This window comes from Dendrobates tinctorius, unplaced genomic scaffold (genome assembly GCF_039654945.1).
Source record: "Dendrobates tinctorius isolate UK_male_01 unplaced genomic scaffold, ASM3965494v1 ptg000143l, whole genome shotgun sequence".
Lineage (NCBI taxonomy): Eukaryota > Metazoa > Chordata > Amphibia > Anura > Dendrobatidae > Dendrobates > Dendrobates tinctorius.
The window spans coordinates 30,338,153-30,355,109 of NW_027361810.1; the positions used below are offsets into that span (position 1 = coordinate 30,338,153).

Genomic DNA, 16,957 nt, shown 5'->3' on the forward strand with positions numbered 1-16,957 from the left:
TTCCGACGTCGTGTTCAGCCATCCCGCCTCTCTCCACGCTCCGGTCCCAGTGATCCTTTGCACGAATGACCGCGAGATGTCAGTCTCGCGGGATAACAAAGTCTCGCGGTCATTCGTGCAAAGGATCACTGGGACCGGAGCGTGGAGAGAGGCAGGATGGCTGAACGCGACGTCGGAAGGTGAGAATAACTAACTATATTTTTTATTTTTTTTATTATTTTTTACACCTGATCGCTGGTCTCCCGCCTGTCACACACAGCGATGCGTGCTGGCCAGCGGGAGACCAGCGACCAAAGAAATGTCCAGAGATTTCTTGCAGCGATCAGCGATACCGGCAGGGGGGCCGCTCGCTGATCGCTGTCACACACAGCAATCTCGCTGATGAGATCGCTGTTATGTCACAAAAGTTGTGACTCAGCAGCGATCTCGCTACCGAGATTGGTTAGTGAGATGGGGCCTTAAGGGTGCTGCAGGCCGTAGTCCCTCACTAACTTAGTTTACAGCTCTGTAATTCTCTCGTGGTGCTGTCATGGGAGTCCGAATAAAGTATTAAGTTACGTACCAGTAACGGTATTTTTCTCCTTCGTCTCATTGGGGGACACAGAGACTGTGGGTGTGTGGTACTGCCGTCTGGAGGCTGACACTAGGCATACAAAAAACAAGTTAGCTCCTCCTCCACCGCATACACCCTCGCCCCTATAGCGGGCGGAAACCAGTTTTTTGCTTAGTGTCTTTGGAGGCACACGCAGTCTGGTTTCTCCAGACTAGGTTTCTTTTTCGGTTCTCACTATGAAGAGGAGATAGGGGCGACGGATCCTATAGAAAGGGTCCGATCTCCCCAAACCATCAACGGGCGAGCACGCGTTGAGCATCGCTCCGCGTATCCTTTCCCGCACCGAGGGACACCTCTGGGACTTTTCCCCAGACATCTATTTTTCGTGTTTGTTATTTTTTGAAGACGAGAAGGGGCAACGCATCCTATAGAAAGGATCCGATTTCCCCAAACCAGCAACGGGCGACTACGTGCGAGAGTCCCTCCACGTCTCCTCTCCCGCGACGTGGGACACTATGCCAGACTTAGCCCTGTCCACCCCTAGGTATGGAAACCATGGGCTTGCACACGGGCACAAGACTAGTCTGTGCGCCCCCACTGCTCCACCAACGCTTGACGGCGGTGCTGCACGGCGGCGGACAGTCCCTCTCCTCGCCCCTACAGGGCAGACGGAGTTAGGGTGCCTGCACCGTCCAAGAAGGAGACTAGCAGGTGCGGAGGGCCCTGGGCGCAGAGTCAGGTGGACCACCCCCCCCCCCCAAACCCCCCCCCAATACCTGGGGCAGAGCGGGCAGTGGCTGCACAGGAGGTGGAGGAGAGGACGTCGCTGGGGCCCGGCGTTTGGACCCCAGGTGGGTAGCGCCATTAATTTAGCCCGCGGCTTCGGCCTAGGCTGCGGGCGGAAGTGGGCGGCAGCGCTCCGGCCGCATCTTAGGCGGCGTCGCTTCGGCGCCCCCCGTCCCCGGTATCGGCGTTACCCCCCGCCCCGGATCCTGTAACGTAATTTAGGCCGCGGCTCCGGCCTGATCCGCGGGCGGAAGTCCCGCCCTCAGTGCGGCGTCCGTCGGCGTCACTTCCGGCGCCGCCCCCCTCCTGGCAGGGCGGGCGCCGGATAAAATGGAGTCCCCGGCGGCAGTCCGGGGTAGGCCGCAGGAGCTTACCGCAAAGCGCGGCAGTCCCCGGGGACCGCCACCAACGCAGCTGGAGGGGCCTCCCACGGCAGGAGCCGGGAAAAGGACTACAGAGGGGTAAGTGTGACCCCGGCCTGAAGGCCACGCTAGGGCATATAGGGCTCCCCTCTCCTCCGCATTCGCCCTCCTTGAAAAAGGAAAAAAAAAAAAAAAAAAAAAAAATATATATATATATATATATATATATATATGTGTGTGTTATTTTTTTTTTTTTTTTTTCCTTTTTCAAGGAGGGCGAATGCGGAGGAGAGGGGAGCCCTATATGCCCTAGCGTGGCCTTCAGGCCAGGGTCACACTTACCCCTCTGTAGTCCTTTTCCCGGCTCCTGCCGTGGGAGGCCCCTCCAGCTGCGTTGGTGGCGGTCTCCGGGGACTCATATATATATATATATATATATATATATATATATATATATATATATATATATATGAGTCTATTTATCTATTTATTTTTCTGGCCTTTTTCCAGCAGTATGGAAAAGGTAAAGCGCACGCATCCTTCTATGCCGCATGCGTTTCCTGTGGGCCTGTGGGGTTAGATTCCCACGAGCGCAGACCAGTAAATTATGTGAAACCTGTGTCACCGAACGCGCCCAGGGGTCCGGAACCCCCAGAGTGGGCGGTATCCCTCTCTCGGTCTATGGTATCATTAACAATGGCAATTGAGACCCTTCAGGCCCCGGATAGGGGTAGAGATGACGGCTCGCCTGGTTGGGAGGGTTCTGCCTCCTCACATGAGCCGCCGGCCTGCAGGGGCCACACTCTCTCTAGGCAGGCACATAGGAAGGGAACCCATACTGTGTCGCCAGGCCCCTCCGGTGCTTCAGCATCTGCGAGTGTGGCATCACGCTCGCCGTCACCCCTTTCAGGGAGCGAGCAGAGCTCAGTAGAGGATGTGGAAGAATCCTTGGACCTGGACACCCCAGGGTGCCGGGAGACGGTGGACAGTCTCATTGAGGCTGTCAACCAGACTCTGGGTATTGATGATGAGGTCACCCTAACCGCAGGGCATATGGTGTCTTTTAAAAAGGCCCGGAAGCCGCGGAGAGTGTTCAGCACTCATCCTGAGTTCGAGGATATAGTGCAGCGGCACCGGGAACGGCCAGACAAGCGTTTTTCAGGACAGAAGACGCTAGGATCAAGATGTCCATTTGCGCCAGAGCTCTGTAAAAAATGGGCAGAGTCTCCGGCAGTGGATCCCCCGGTATCCCGCCTGGCCTCGAGATCCCTGTTATCAGTGCCTAGTGGTTCGGCCCTCAAGGACCCCACGGATCGGCTCATAGAGGGATTAGCGCGCTCGGTATACGAAGCATCAGGATCAGCACTCTTCCCTTCCTTTGCGGCAACATGGGTAGCCAAAGCCATGATGTCCTGGTCGGACTCTTTAAATGAGATCCTGCAGGATAGGGAGTTGCCAGCAGAGGTGGCTGAGATAACAAGTCAGATCGCAATGGCGGGTGACTATCTAATGCATCCTTGGATGCAGCTAATAGCGCAGCACTTGCAGCAGCAAACGCAATCGCCATTAGGAGAGCCTTGTGGTTAAGGCTGTGGCGGGCTGATTCGGTGTCTAAAAAATCCTTGACTTCCCTGCCCTTTCAGGGTAACCGACTATTTGGGGAAGAATTGGATAGACTCATTTCGGACGCAACAGGGGGTAAAAGTAGTTTTCTCCCACAACAGAAGACAAGAACGCCATTTCGTCAGCCTCAGGCGCGTTTTCGGGCATTTCGCGCACCCGCGTGGACGGCAACGGCCAGTACCCCCGCTCCTGCGCGCTATAACCATGACAAAGAGCGTCAGGTCACCTACAGGACCAACCCGCTGGGTAGGATGCGAGGGCGTCCGCCCAGATCAAGGGGGGCCAGGTCCCAGAGGCCCTCTACAAAATGACTCGAGAAGTGCGGTACCCGAGGACAGCAGGATTGGCGGTCGTCTGCAACGGTTCTGTCACATATGGGCTGCGGTGGCACGCGACGCATGGGTGACGGAGCTGATATCTTCCGGGTACAAGATAGAGTTTATAAAAAGTCCGCCAACACGATTTTTTCCCTCCCGGCTTCCCAAGTCAAGGTCTCGGGCAGAGGCATTACGGGGGGCCATCGAAGTGCTGCAGCACAAAGGGGTCATCGTTCCGGTGCCAAGGAGCGAAAGAACCCAAGGGTTTTATTCCAACCTGTTCGCAGTGCCCAAAAAGGATGGAGCGGTAAGGCCGGTTCTGGACCTAAAGCTACTAAACAGGTTCATCAGGGTCAGGCATTTTCGCATGGAGTCCCTCCGGTCGGTTATATCCTCCATGGAGAAGGGAGAATACCTGGCCTCAATCGATGTTCAGGATGCATATTTACACATCCCTATTTTTCCCCCGCATCAGAGATTCCTACGGTTTGCGGTCGAGGGACGGCACTTCCAGTTTGTGGCGCTGCCTTTCGGTTTGGCCACGGCCCCCAGAATATTCACGAAGGTGATGGCGGTCGCCATGGCCACTCTTCACTCCCGGGGCATTGTGGTGTTGCCATACCTGGACGACCTTCTGGTAAAGGGCCCGTCCCGTCCAGCGTGCGAGGAGAGTGTCACTATCACACTGGATACCTTGTCTCGTCTAGGATGGATGATCAACAGGAAGAAATCATTCCTCACGCCGGCCCAGAGGATTGTTTTCCTAGGGATGATATTCGATACCTCCCAGGGATTGGTAATTCTCCCTCAGGACAAGGCTCGGGCACTCCGACAGGGAGCTCGAAGACTTCAACAGCCAGGCCTCCATACTATCCGATTCGGGATGGGGGTCCTGGGCAGGATGGTGGCAGCGATGGAAGCAATCCTGTTTGCTCAGTTTCATCTCCGCCCCCTGCAGCATGCCCTGTTAGCGGCTTGGGACAGGAGCCCGTTCTCACTCGATCACCCGTGCAGGTTGTTCTCTCAGGTCCGACAGACCCTTCGATGGTGGACACGCGATCGGTCGCTTCTGCAGGGAAAGCTCTTTCCTCCGGATCATTGGTTAGTGATCACGACCGATGCGAGTCTCTCCGGTTGGGGAGCAATCTTCTGCCACCACACGGCACAGGGGCAGTGGTCGCCTCAGGAAGCTCGTCTCCCTATCAATCTGTTGGAGATTCGAGCAATACAGTTGGCTTGCAGCAGTTCCAACACGTGCTAGCAGGATACTCGATTCGGATTCAGTCGGACAACGCCACGGCAGTGGCGTACGTGAATCACCAGGGGGGCACACGCAGCAGGGCAACCATGCGCGAGGTGGGACATGTGCTCCGCTGGGCCGAGAGGAGCCACTCGATCTCAGCGGTTCACATTCCAGGCGTCTAGAATTGGGCAGCGGATTTCCTAAGCCGCCAGGACATCACGGCCGGGGAGTGGTCACTACATCCCGAGGTGTTCCAGCAGATTTGCCAGCGCTGGGGAACACCAGACGTGGACTTGATGGCCTCCAGGAAGAACGCCAAAGTGGGCGTGTTTGTCGCCCGGTCTCAGGATCCGCAAGCAATCGCAGCGGACGCATTGGTGATACCCTGGAACCAATTTCGGCTCCCATACTTGTTCCCGCCGCTGCCACTTCTCCCCAGGGTTATCAGGAAGATCAAGACAGAGGGGGTTCCGGCAATTCTGCTGGCCCCGGATTGGCCCCGACGGGCATGGTACGCAGATCTGGTACAGCTCATCGCAGACGTACCATGGCGGCTACCGGAACGACCAGATTTACTGTCCCACGGACCGATCTGCCACCCGAACTTAGGGGCCCTGCGTTTGACGGCGTGGCCATTGAATCTTGGGTGCTGACCCAGGCGGGGTTTGGGCGCGAGGTAGTCGCGACAATGGTAAGGGCCCGAAAGCCAGCCTCGGCAAGGATCTATTATAACACTTGGAAGGTTTTCTTCCAGTGGTGTCGGGAACACGGGGTTCCGCCATTGTCCTTCTCTGTGCCCAACATACTGGCTTTCTTTCAGTCTGGCCTAGACGCAGGTTTGGCGCCAAGTTCCCTTAGAAGACAGATATCGGCCCTGTCGGTCCTGTTTCAGCGAAAGATCGCTACCAATTTGCAGGTCAGAACGTTCCTGCAGGGGGTCGTTCATTTAGTACCTCCCTTCAGAGCACCATTGGAGGCCTGGGATCTTAATCTGGTCCTGTCGGTACTACAGGAGGCTCCGTTTAAGCCACTACAGGATGTTTCATTGGCATATCTATCCAGAAAGGTTGTGTTCCTGGTAGCCATAACATCCATTAGGCGAGTATCGGAGTTGGGAGCGTTATCTTGTAGAGCCCCTTTCCTGACCTTTTTTAAGGACAAGGTAGTCCTTAGGCCTCCGCCACCTTTTTTACCAAAGGTGGTGTCCTCGTTCCATATTAATGAGGACATTGTGCTGCCTTCTTTCTGTCCAGCGCCAGTTCACAGGGTGGAAAAGGCGCTCCACACATTGGATCTGGTAAGCGCTCTCAGGAGATACGTGTCGAGGACAGCACCTTTCCGCCAGACGGATTCGTTGTTTGTGATCCCCGAAGGGCGCAGGAAGGGCCTCGCAGCCTCACGGTCAACCATAGCCAGATGGATTCGCCTAACCATTCAGGAGGCTTACCGTATTAGAGGCACGCCAGTTCCAGCTGGAGTAAGGGCGCATTCTACTCGGGCAGTGGGCGCCTCGTGGGCGCTTCGGCAGAACAGGTATGCAAGGCAGCAACCTGGGCCAGCCTGCACACTTTTTGTAAACATTACAGTGTGCATACTCAGGCTTCGTCAGATGCGAGCCTGGGCAGAAAAATTCTCCAAGCAGCAGTGGCACACCTTTAAACAGGAAAGCATGCGGCTTGGATCGGTGAGTGTTATCCCACCCAGGGACTGCTTTAGGACGTCCCACAGTCTGTGTCCCCCAATGAGACGAAGGAGAAACATGGATTTTTGTGAGTACTCACCGTAAAATCCTTTTCTCCGAGACGCTCATTGGGGGGACACAGCACCCACCCTGATAGCCGGTTGGCTCATACTTATTATTTAACATATTTTCTTGTTTAAGACAGGGTGATCCTTTTTTCAGACATATGATTTATTGCATTAAGGCTAATTTTTGTATGTCCTCCTACTGCTTTTGCACTAAACTGGTTTCCGCCCGCTATAGGGGCGAGGGTGTATGCGGTGGAGGAGGAGCTAACTTGTTTTTTGTATGCCTAGTGTCAGCCTCCAGACGGCAGTAGCACACACCCACAGTCTCTGTGTCCCCCAATGAGCGTCTCGGAGAAAAGGATTTTACGGTGAGTACTCACAAAAATCCATGTTTCGGAAGCCCATGACAGCACCCTTAGTTCCCTCCCTTGTTCACATATAGGGGTGCACTCCTTTAGAAGATTGTTCATAAAGTCACCTTATGTGGGAGATGGTGTAAAATAATTCTGGTAAATAGGGTAGATAGGTTGTATATATTATATGTTGTGTACTAAACATGGTAGCCTCTCAAGCTCTGTAATCCAACTGATGCGTGGGAGAGGTGCCGCCCTTTTGTATCTGTAGGTTTCCTGTTCCTATATGGCGGATCCCCTCTCTCGTGGTGCTGTCATGGGCTTCCGAAAAATACCGTTACCGGTACGTAACTTAATACTTTTTGCCCCTTATTTGATAAATCTATACACAATTGTGCTTTATTGGTGGGCACAGATCCTTGGCGTGATATTCATAGGCGGCTTGTTTTTATCGTATTTAGCAGCCATGCCGCATTTCTCGTTGGCGCATTATTGCTTCATGACACCGAGTCATAATGGGACTTGTCATTACCCCTAATGGCTGCTGTAATAAAGCGTTTTGCTTTGATGTGAAGCTCCTTTATCCGGATAGGATCTTTATAAAGGCTGCTGTGAGATAATCGGAACAGAGCGCGGGTCGTGATCTCCATGTTTTTTTTTCGTTGCATGGACTTTGCCCTGCTCCTGTATAACATTGGAGGAAGGGCTGGGAAAGGACATGATCACGTCATTGTGTTTGTTTTGGACGCACAGGGCTGATTTCCGTAATAAATCTCAGAATGTCACCGGCAGATGATTTATTTTATCTGTTTATTGCGTGTGGGGTTTTTCCCATCTTTAGCGAAATTCTGTTTACATTACTTTTTTTTATATGAAATTGTTTGCATCTGATTAGTCCCCAGGTTGTTTTAAAGGGGTTTTTCCAGAACTTTGAGTTTGGTGGCTTATTCTTAGCAAAAGTAATCAATTTCTGATCTACACGGCTCCGGCCCCCCCGGCTCCCCCACCGATCGACCGTTTGCACCTCCCTCAGCAGCCGGATCAAATGGTGTGCAGCAACAGAACTCCACAGCGCTGCACACTGTGTAGCGTTCATTCTTGGGTATTGCAGCTCAGCTCCTAGTAATGTACGGTAAATGGAACCTCTAATTCCCTTATATAGACATAAATTAAAAAAAAGCATGCTGGCTTCCTGTAACCACCACAAGGGGGAGCTCAGGTGTTTACTTCATACTGTGTTGCTATTGATGTCAATGCTTAAACAGTATACAGTGTGTTTCCTAGCGCCCTCCAGTGGTGGCTCCAGGGGAGCAAGTTATCTTAAATTTGTGTCTCTGCAGAGGATTTGGAGCTATGTTTAAGAAAAATTACTTGTCTTGTTGTGTTCATTTGCAGCCAATATTATAGTCAGAAGATGCCGTGGGCATCAAAGAATAATCTTGTATTAGTATTTTTGAGTCTTGAGGTCGGCGAAGTGTCCTGTTCCATTTATGCTGACATCCAATGTTTTTCCCCTCTGGTTTGGTGATGAGTTGCTGCAGGAATACTGATGATGGACCTGACCCTATAGTTTTTTCTTATGGGTTAGTTATCAGTCAAAAAATCATTGCATTCCGTATTTTTGGATTTGACTATTGAAGGTTCACAAAGTGGAGAAGTTGTGTCCAGCTCTGACATTAACTGCCCGGACTGATATATATGGGAGCCCGGCCTAATTGGCTTGTGTTCCTCGGAGAGGTGGCTCGGGTACTGGGACCTCGTATCCTGTACTGTGCTGTGGAATATGCTGGCCCCATAGGATTTTCACATCTCCAGGACACATTCCAGTATTATATACTGCCAATATTCCAGCTATATACTGCACATACTTTCCATCTACCGTTACAACTGTATTGATGCAGACATTCCTTCCCCATGCGTCTCATATTTGGCAGAGCAATTTGGATCTGCAAAAGGGGTTTACGTTAGTATAAGTGGGCACCTCTGGCCATGGAGATCTGCGGGATTATTCTACTTCATTCCGGCTGCTAAAAAATCTGAACACGTCAAATAACTTAAACCTTCACAGCGTGTCCTAAAATGCGCGTCGTACTCCTTTTGGCATAAGGAAGAAAAATGCCCAATATGCCTGGGGAGATGACCATTCATATTCATGTGCAGAGAAAAGAATTTAATGCTGCCTTGATTAACTAAATTAATGTCTATGCATAAAACGGTTTTCTTAAAGTATATGGGTGCGCACACTGCTTGGAGCACTGGCAGACACAGACTGAAAAGGGGCCCCTGTGTAAGCAGCATCAGACTGGAGGGCCTTGGGCCCACCACAGAAAATCATTCTTGGGGCCCACTACGTAGCTACATAGAAATAAATACAAGACCACCAATTGTGTGGTAAAACACGCTAATATCAGGGTATAATATAAAGTAGTACAGATCTTATTATGTAGCAGGGGTTGGGGTATCCCCCTCATAGAATATAATGTAACTCCCCTCATAGAATATAATGTAGCCCCCTCGCATAGAATATAATGCCGCACCCCACAAAATATAATGCAACCCCCTCATGAGGTATAATGTAGTCCCCACAATAGAATATAATGCAGCCCCCTCATATAGTATAATGCAGCCCCACCACAGAATATAATGCAGCCCCACCATAGAGTATACTGTAGCCCCACCATAGAGTATACTGTAGCCCCCTCATATAGTATGATGTAGCCCCCCAGAATATAATGTAGCCCCCCCAGAATTTAATGTAGTCCTCAGAGAAAAATGCAATCCCCCCACATAATATAATGTAGCCCCCTCATAGAGTATAATGCAGCCCCCCTCATAGGGTATAATGCAGCCCATCTCCACCTCCATCATTGTTCTCCCCCTCCACCCCATCATTGTCCTCCTCACCACCTCCATCATTGCCTTCTCCCCCTCCACCACATCATTGTCCTCATCACCACCTCCATCATTGCCTTCTCCCCACCACCCCATCATTGCCAATTCCACCACCTCCATCATTGCCTTCATCACCACCTCCATCATTGCCTTCTCCCCCACCACCCCATCATTGCCAATTCCACCACCTCCATCATTGCCTTCTCCCCCACCACCCCATCATTGCCAATTCCACCACCTCAATCATTGTCTCCTCCCCCACCACCATCATTGTCTACACCACAACCATCATTGCTTTCTCCCCCACCACCCCCATCATTGCCCATTTCATCACCTCTATCATTGCCTCCCCCCACCACCATCACTGTCCTTCCACACCACCCCTTCATTGCCAGCACACACAGCACTGCACCTCTCTCACACTCACACACAAAGCACTGCCCTACATACACACACGCACGCAGACAGACACACAGCACACTCACCTCCGCAAGTTACCCGCAGCGGAAGATTCAGAAATTGAACCCCCTTGTTTTCGATTATGGCATATGTAGCAGTGGCGATATATACGGTACCTTATATCAGAACACCCTTTTCAATGCTGTGGCACTTGGGAGTACTACGTCACAAAATTTGGCACTCGGATCAAAATTGGTTGTGCACCTCCAATATAAAACATCGGCTATGAAGCCTAATCCGGCCCCGCGTCAATCTGCATGTAATTATAAGCCTAATGAGGTAAGTAGACATTACAGGTTTAGTTGGTCTTTAAACCCCATTTGGTAGTCTTTCTATTCATGTTTGTTGTAAAACCACTTTTATGTTCTGTTCTATCTTTTGAGCATTTTTTCCTTTAAATAAAAAAAATAAAGCCTGGTGGGGAAAACTAAATGCATGTCCAGGAGAGGAGCAATCTGGCCGGGATCACACATGCGAGAAACACGGCCGAGTCTCGCATGTCGATACCCGGCACTGCCGCCGGCACTCAGGAACGGAGCGTGCGGCTCCATGTATTGCTATGCGGCCGCACGCTCCAATCCAAGTGCTGGCGGCGGTGCCGGGTATTAAGATGTGAGACTCGGCCGTGTTTCTCACATGTGTGATCCCGGCCTTAGAGGAAAAGTATAATAGAAACACGTCCCCACTTCTGTATTTATCACCCACTCCTGGTTTTGGCTTACAAATACTGATGTAGGCTGCCGGGCACCGTCATGGTGAACCCAGAGGACATTGGTGACCTCTCGGATGGTTCTGTGTTTGCTGCACATGTTTGTACCGGGAGAGCTGCTGTCAGCAGTGTTTACCCCGCTCAGCCCGGACTATGTGTTTGGTCAGCTGGCTCGGAGAATGATTTGTCCTGCTGTGTCAGCCACAATCGGGCAGCGTCCCCGGCACAATGAGTGGTAAAGCGCCCTGTACTAATGTCCTCTACACGTCTGAGCTGCTAAGTGACCGATCAGAGGTAAGAGGACCACACTCTGTCCTTTGAAGTGGATGACAGTCTAATAAAAGACCGTACATATCTCGTTTTCTTTCTTAGTGGCAACGTCTGTTGGGGTTCAGCTGTCGGCAGCCCCTATATTTAGTTAGTTTTACATTAACGGCTCTATCAATCACTGTGTGTGGATTAGAAACAAAAGTGTGAACATGTGTAATATATATGTGTGTGTGCGTATAGGTATGTGTGTGTATGTGTAGGTATGTGTGTGTGCGTGTAGGTGTGTGTGTATGTATATATGTGTATGTATGTATGTATGTATATATATATATATATATATATATATATATATATATAAATAATAATTTTATATTTATCGCTCATCTGTAATAACATGCAGAACACAGATAAATTTGCCTGGGTGTAGTATAAGATTACTAGTCTAATTTTTACGGTATATTGTGTATGCGTGTATATATTATATACACACATATTAATTATACACTTATACATTATATATAAAAAGTGTATTAATATTTCTGCAAAGTAAGGAGCTTTCAGAATTAGAAGACGCAATTGTTTAGTTTTATCATTAATAAAGTGCAAGGTGACTAAACAACTTTTTAATGACATTGGCTTTATGTTTGGGGTCATTGTCCGGCTGCAGAATAAATTTTGGTGCCAATCAGACGCCTCCATGGTGGTGGCGTTAAATGAAAAATATCTGACTATATTCCGGCATTGAGGACACCATTATTACTTACCAAATCCTCAACTTTATTTGCTGAAATGCAGCCCCAAGCTTGCGAGGACCCCCCCCCACTGTCACTTGCAGACACTTGTTATTGTGCCACTTTCCAAATTTTTGGGACCAAACTGCATTCTGTTAAAGTTAAATATTTTACATACTGACTCATCAGTATAGAGCACCTGTTCCAATTTTTCTGGACCAAAGTTCCTGTGTTTTTGTGCATAGTTGAGTCACTTGGCCTTGTTTAAATGTTGATGGTATGGCTTTTTGGATGTAATTCTTCCATGAACACCACTTCTGGCCAGACTACTCCATATAGTAGATGAGTGTAGGTTGCTGCCACTTCTGAGTTGATGGCACTGCTGGACAACCTCCAACTTAGAGCAACAGTGACACATGCTTACTTCCTTTCTAATTTTCTTTGAACGACAAGTGCGTCTATGGTCCTCAGCAATGGTCAATTTTTCGGTCCTCTTCAAAAGAGCTTGAACAGTCTGCTCTGAAATCTTTGCTGATGCAGTATAACTACCTTGTGTATTTCTCTGCTCATTCTTGCCGTGGTGTATGACCTATGACATGAAACTGTCTTCCACATCCTCTCCTTTTGAAGCAGAATTTCTGTTCCTTGCCCAATTTCAAGCCTCCTACACAGCTGTTTTAGCTGAGACTGGTTCACTCTACATATCAAAATGATGAACACGATCACCTATTTGAGCGACCAATAATACCAATCACCTGACTGTAATCCCACAAAATCCTTGACTTTGTGCATATGTACCTAGAAGAATTGATGCAGTTTTAAAGGCAAAGGGCGTCACACCAAATATTGATTTTACATTTCTCTTTTGTTCATACACTTTTTAATTGATAAAAATAAACTCTTAAAACTTCTATTATTTTAAAACATTTTTACTTTGCAGCATTTTTTCCACACCTGCCTAAAACTTTGGCACAATCCTGTATGTATTTAATAGAAGTATGTGTATGTAAATACATCTATATAATTTTTTATATCAGGCAAACCTTTTCCGCAGCACTTTCCTATATATAGATGTATTATAGGGTTCTAGATGTTTATGGAAATCTACAGGAATCTTTCCAATGTGTATGCCGTGTGAACATATCTGTAAGAGCCAGCAATTGTGCCCTCTTGTGGCCGCCATCTTTTATGCCCATTGAAGTTTTGTCTTCAGTTAATTTTTTTCTTTCTTTCCTCTTTTACCATGATTTCTGACTAGTGCAATTTTCCCTTTTTATAACCTATGAAATGTAGGACATCCAATACTAAACCCATGAACATGCTGGATGTGTCATACATTTTTGATGCAGGTTCCCATGGCTGGGAAACACATTTACGCCCTGTCTTGCGCCCTCCGAAATGGAGAAGCGTCTGCACCTGCACCGCGCTCCCCATTCATTTGTATGGGAGTTCCAGATATTGTCATGCAGGAAAATCCTGTACAAATGAGTGACGGAGCCGTGCATGCGGAGCCACCTTGCAGCACTTGAGGACGATCCTTTCTCAAGATTAAAGGGGACTTTTTTTTGTTTAAATGCATGCATTTTGGGCCACCAAAAAAAATCATTATTTTTACAACTGGATTTAATTAAAAATGTTGCACCATTTGGCATTTACTGTCTTTGTTTACCTGCAAACGCAACTTTTTAATGTAGTCTGTAGTCAGAAATCAGTTGAGTGGAAAATACACAAACTCTCTTCTTAGACCAAGCTCACTGACAGACTTTCAGTTAACTCATTCTTCAGCCAGTAATAGCCAGTCCAACACAATAGGAAATAGAAGGCAAACTGTGCAAATTTTTTCATGAAACCAAATTTCAAAAAAGATTTAAAGATCCAAATATGTATATTTAGATAAAAGAAAAAAGAATTGGGGGAGAATTCAGCTTTGTGATGCACTAGATAAAGTTCAGATTTTTTGGGGAGTAAAGTGATTCTGTCCCAAATGATGGAAGCTGTCATTGAAATGGTGCCCCAAGTGAAGCCCCTTAGTGTTTCAAAATGGTAAAATCCCCCTTTCATTCCCCCACAGTGCATTCAACCACGCAGAATAAGGTGCCCCCACACTGATGGGGCTATGACGCTAATGGCTTCCTGCTCCACCGTTGTATGGATCTGTATATGCGTCCCAAGGATGCAGGTACAGTTGAGAATAAGATCCCGGGGGGCGCCCCTTTTGGACCCCGGGGGGGGCTCCCCTCTTGGACCCCGGGGGGGGGGGGGGGGGCGGCGGCGCCCCTCTTGGACCCTGGACTGTTGGGCCTCATGGCAGTCGTGCGCCAATCAAATTAATTGTGTGTTTTATCGGCATAAAGTTGGGAACATTGGAAGTAATAAGTCGCCACTCACACAGGCGACAACGTATCCAGTGGATTCTTCCCTCTCAGGTTGGGCGAGTGATGGGAAGAAGGCGGCAATCTATTTGGTTGCACACGGTGCCCTCTCGGAGTCTTTCTGCCACCTCTCCTGTGGTCACTGGAGTGATTGACAGGCAGAGACAGGTGTCTGCTACTCGAACCTGAGCAACTGGGGCAATTACATGGCCGTTCTGTACTCCTAAACATGCAGAATTGAGAACCAAGAGTGGCCAGCGTTCTTCATGGCCCCAGCAGCAGGTTTCACACTCTGATGTGTTCCTGGGGCAGCATTACCTGGGAGGTATCGGCAGAGGTAAACTTCATGGCAGGGTCAGATACCAGAAACTGCACTTGCCATTATTCTTCACAACAGAGCCCAACTGACCAGACTTCATCTTTTGGGCTCTGCTCAGCACAGCAGGTTTGTGCTTATAAATGGCAGACAATTTGCACAAGCAGCGCTGCAGTATAAAGCATGGACATTTGATTAGTCTCAACTTTATAGGAATTTACAAGGTGGGTTTTTGCTCTTTATTTAAATCCATATTGTACTAGAAGAGAGTATTATAAAGCATGTTAATAGCAGGGCATGTACAGAATGGGGTATCTATTGCCTGCGTAGAACGCTCTGGGTTTTTTAATGCAATTTGCAAGTTCTATCCTTGTCCAGTAGGTGGCAGCATTAGTACTTGCTTTTCCAGTCTGAACATGCAGGAAGACATCTTTTGTGTTCCATTTAATTACTTCCAGTGATTGTTTCACATTCCTGTCCTTGCGACACTGGCACATAAAGCAAAAACGTGTAGTAAAAGTTTAACCATCTCATTGGCCGGTGTGGCTGCAGTACAGTATTGCTAAAATATCTGTATTTCCTCGTTTTTGAAGATTTGTGTTTTTTTTTGCAAAAGGTGCACGACATTTAACGAGTTGTACAAGATTTCGGTTTACAGCAGAAAAGTTGGGAGACGAAAAAAAAACACTTAGGTTTTCCAGTGGTCTCCACCAGTCTTATATCCTATACCACTGAAGTACATACATGTGACCGCTGCAGCTGATAACTGGCCAACAGCTGGCACGAGAATGCAGAAGTGATTGACTGCAGTGGTCACATGGATGGATGTACAGCATGTCATTGTTACAATATAAAAAAACAAAAACCAGGGAGAGAATGGACACGACCTGCGCGGTGAGGCTGGAGGGACTGGGATTGAACAGGTGAGTATTCTATTTTTTTTTTTTTTATAATTTAAATCAGATTTTATACATTTGTAATTTTTTATTCGTGTATATAGTATATAATCACGATTATATGCCGTTATGTAATACTTTACATATGCCTATAAATTGCTATAGAAGTTGATCAAGAAGTATGGCGTCTTTTCTGCTTAGGGTGATGGAAAATCAGCAGAAAATGCTGGAATGTTGGTAGGAAAAACGCTGCTTACAATACCGCCGCTTTTTTTTTTGTGCACGTTTTTCTCGTACGTTTGAATGCAAAAGACGTTGAAAGAAGTGACATACTGATCTGAAACTGCAAGGTAAAAAAAAAGCAGAATGTGCAATCAGATTTCCGAAATCTCATGCATTTCGCTGGTAGGTTTTTTTTTATCCCCACTGGAAAAAAAAAATACGTAAAAAAAAACAAACCAAAGTATGAATGAGCCCTGTGCTGCAAATACCCGACCGCTGCTGATTTACTGCTAGTAGATTTTTTTTTTACTGTTGTAAATCCCTAACAACCCATCAGTTCTGCTCTCTATGGAGAATAATCGGTTGCTGGGTTATTGGAGGCATACACCATTGCACGGGTGACCTGTGTTCCTTTCGTATGCCTTTTTATGTACTGTGTAGCAGCTGGCTAAACTACAACTCCTGTCCTGAGTCCAGTGGGAGTTGTCACTTCCCCGACCACCTCGGCAGCTTGCAGTGTCCCATCAACCTCTGATATAAGAAGTTGATCGTCTGTAAAGTGGCCGATTGGGACCTTAGCCCTTTTCTGGAATGCGTCCAGGCTCTCGGAAGGGGCGGCTGCCTGTCATTTTCCTTACATAGCAGCAGTGACTCTGGATGCGGCTGCCTGTAGACAGCTTTGAGCTGTCAGCGGACGGTTTTGGTACTTCCTTCTTTTGCAGCTTTTTTTCTTCTTTTGCTGAGCTTTAATCTGACTGTGAGAACTGCGGCCGCCCGTCATGAAGCTCTCACACATCCCATCTGGGAAGAATAAGACATACCCAAACCTTATTCATTGCAGGGCCAATGAGGAAGCCCAAGTATGTTGAGAGTCCGCGAGTGCCCGGAGATGCAGCTGTAATGCCATTGAGAAAAGTCTCCGAGTTGCCAGACCCCAAGCAGAATGGTGAGTGTCCTCCTGTCTTCTAATCTCATCTTGTCTCCTTTTTTTTTTTTTTTCTCAAAAAACTTGGGAAAGTTTTTTAGCGCAGCTGAAACTTTTGTCAGACTTGACAGCCGTCTCGTAATTTGGTCTTTGTGTGTCGGAGCGTCGCAGCAATGAAA

At 48.3% G+C, this 16,957-nt stretch overlaps 1 protein-coding gene across 4 annotated transcripts in view; it reads left to right on the forward strand.

Moving 5' to 3' along the window:
• Positions 1–16,957, forward strand: part of TANC1 (tetratricopeptide repeat, ankyrin repeat and coiled-coil containing 1) — a 205,838-nt gene that overhangs the window by 104,427 nt on the left and 84,454 nt on the right. For 3 of the 4 annotated variants that reach the window (XM_073545686.1, XM_073545684.1, XM_073545687.1), the window contains one exon: positions 16,695–16,799. The exons of the other annotated variant lie outside the window; for it this stretch is intronic. In XM_073545686.1, coding sequence (XP_073401787.1) covers positions 16,695–16,799 — 105 coding nt within the window. The remainder of the gene's footprint in view (positions 1–16,694; positions 16,800–16,957) is intronic. 4 annotated transcript variants of the gene reach the window in all.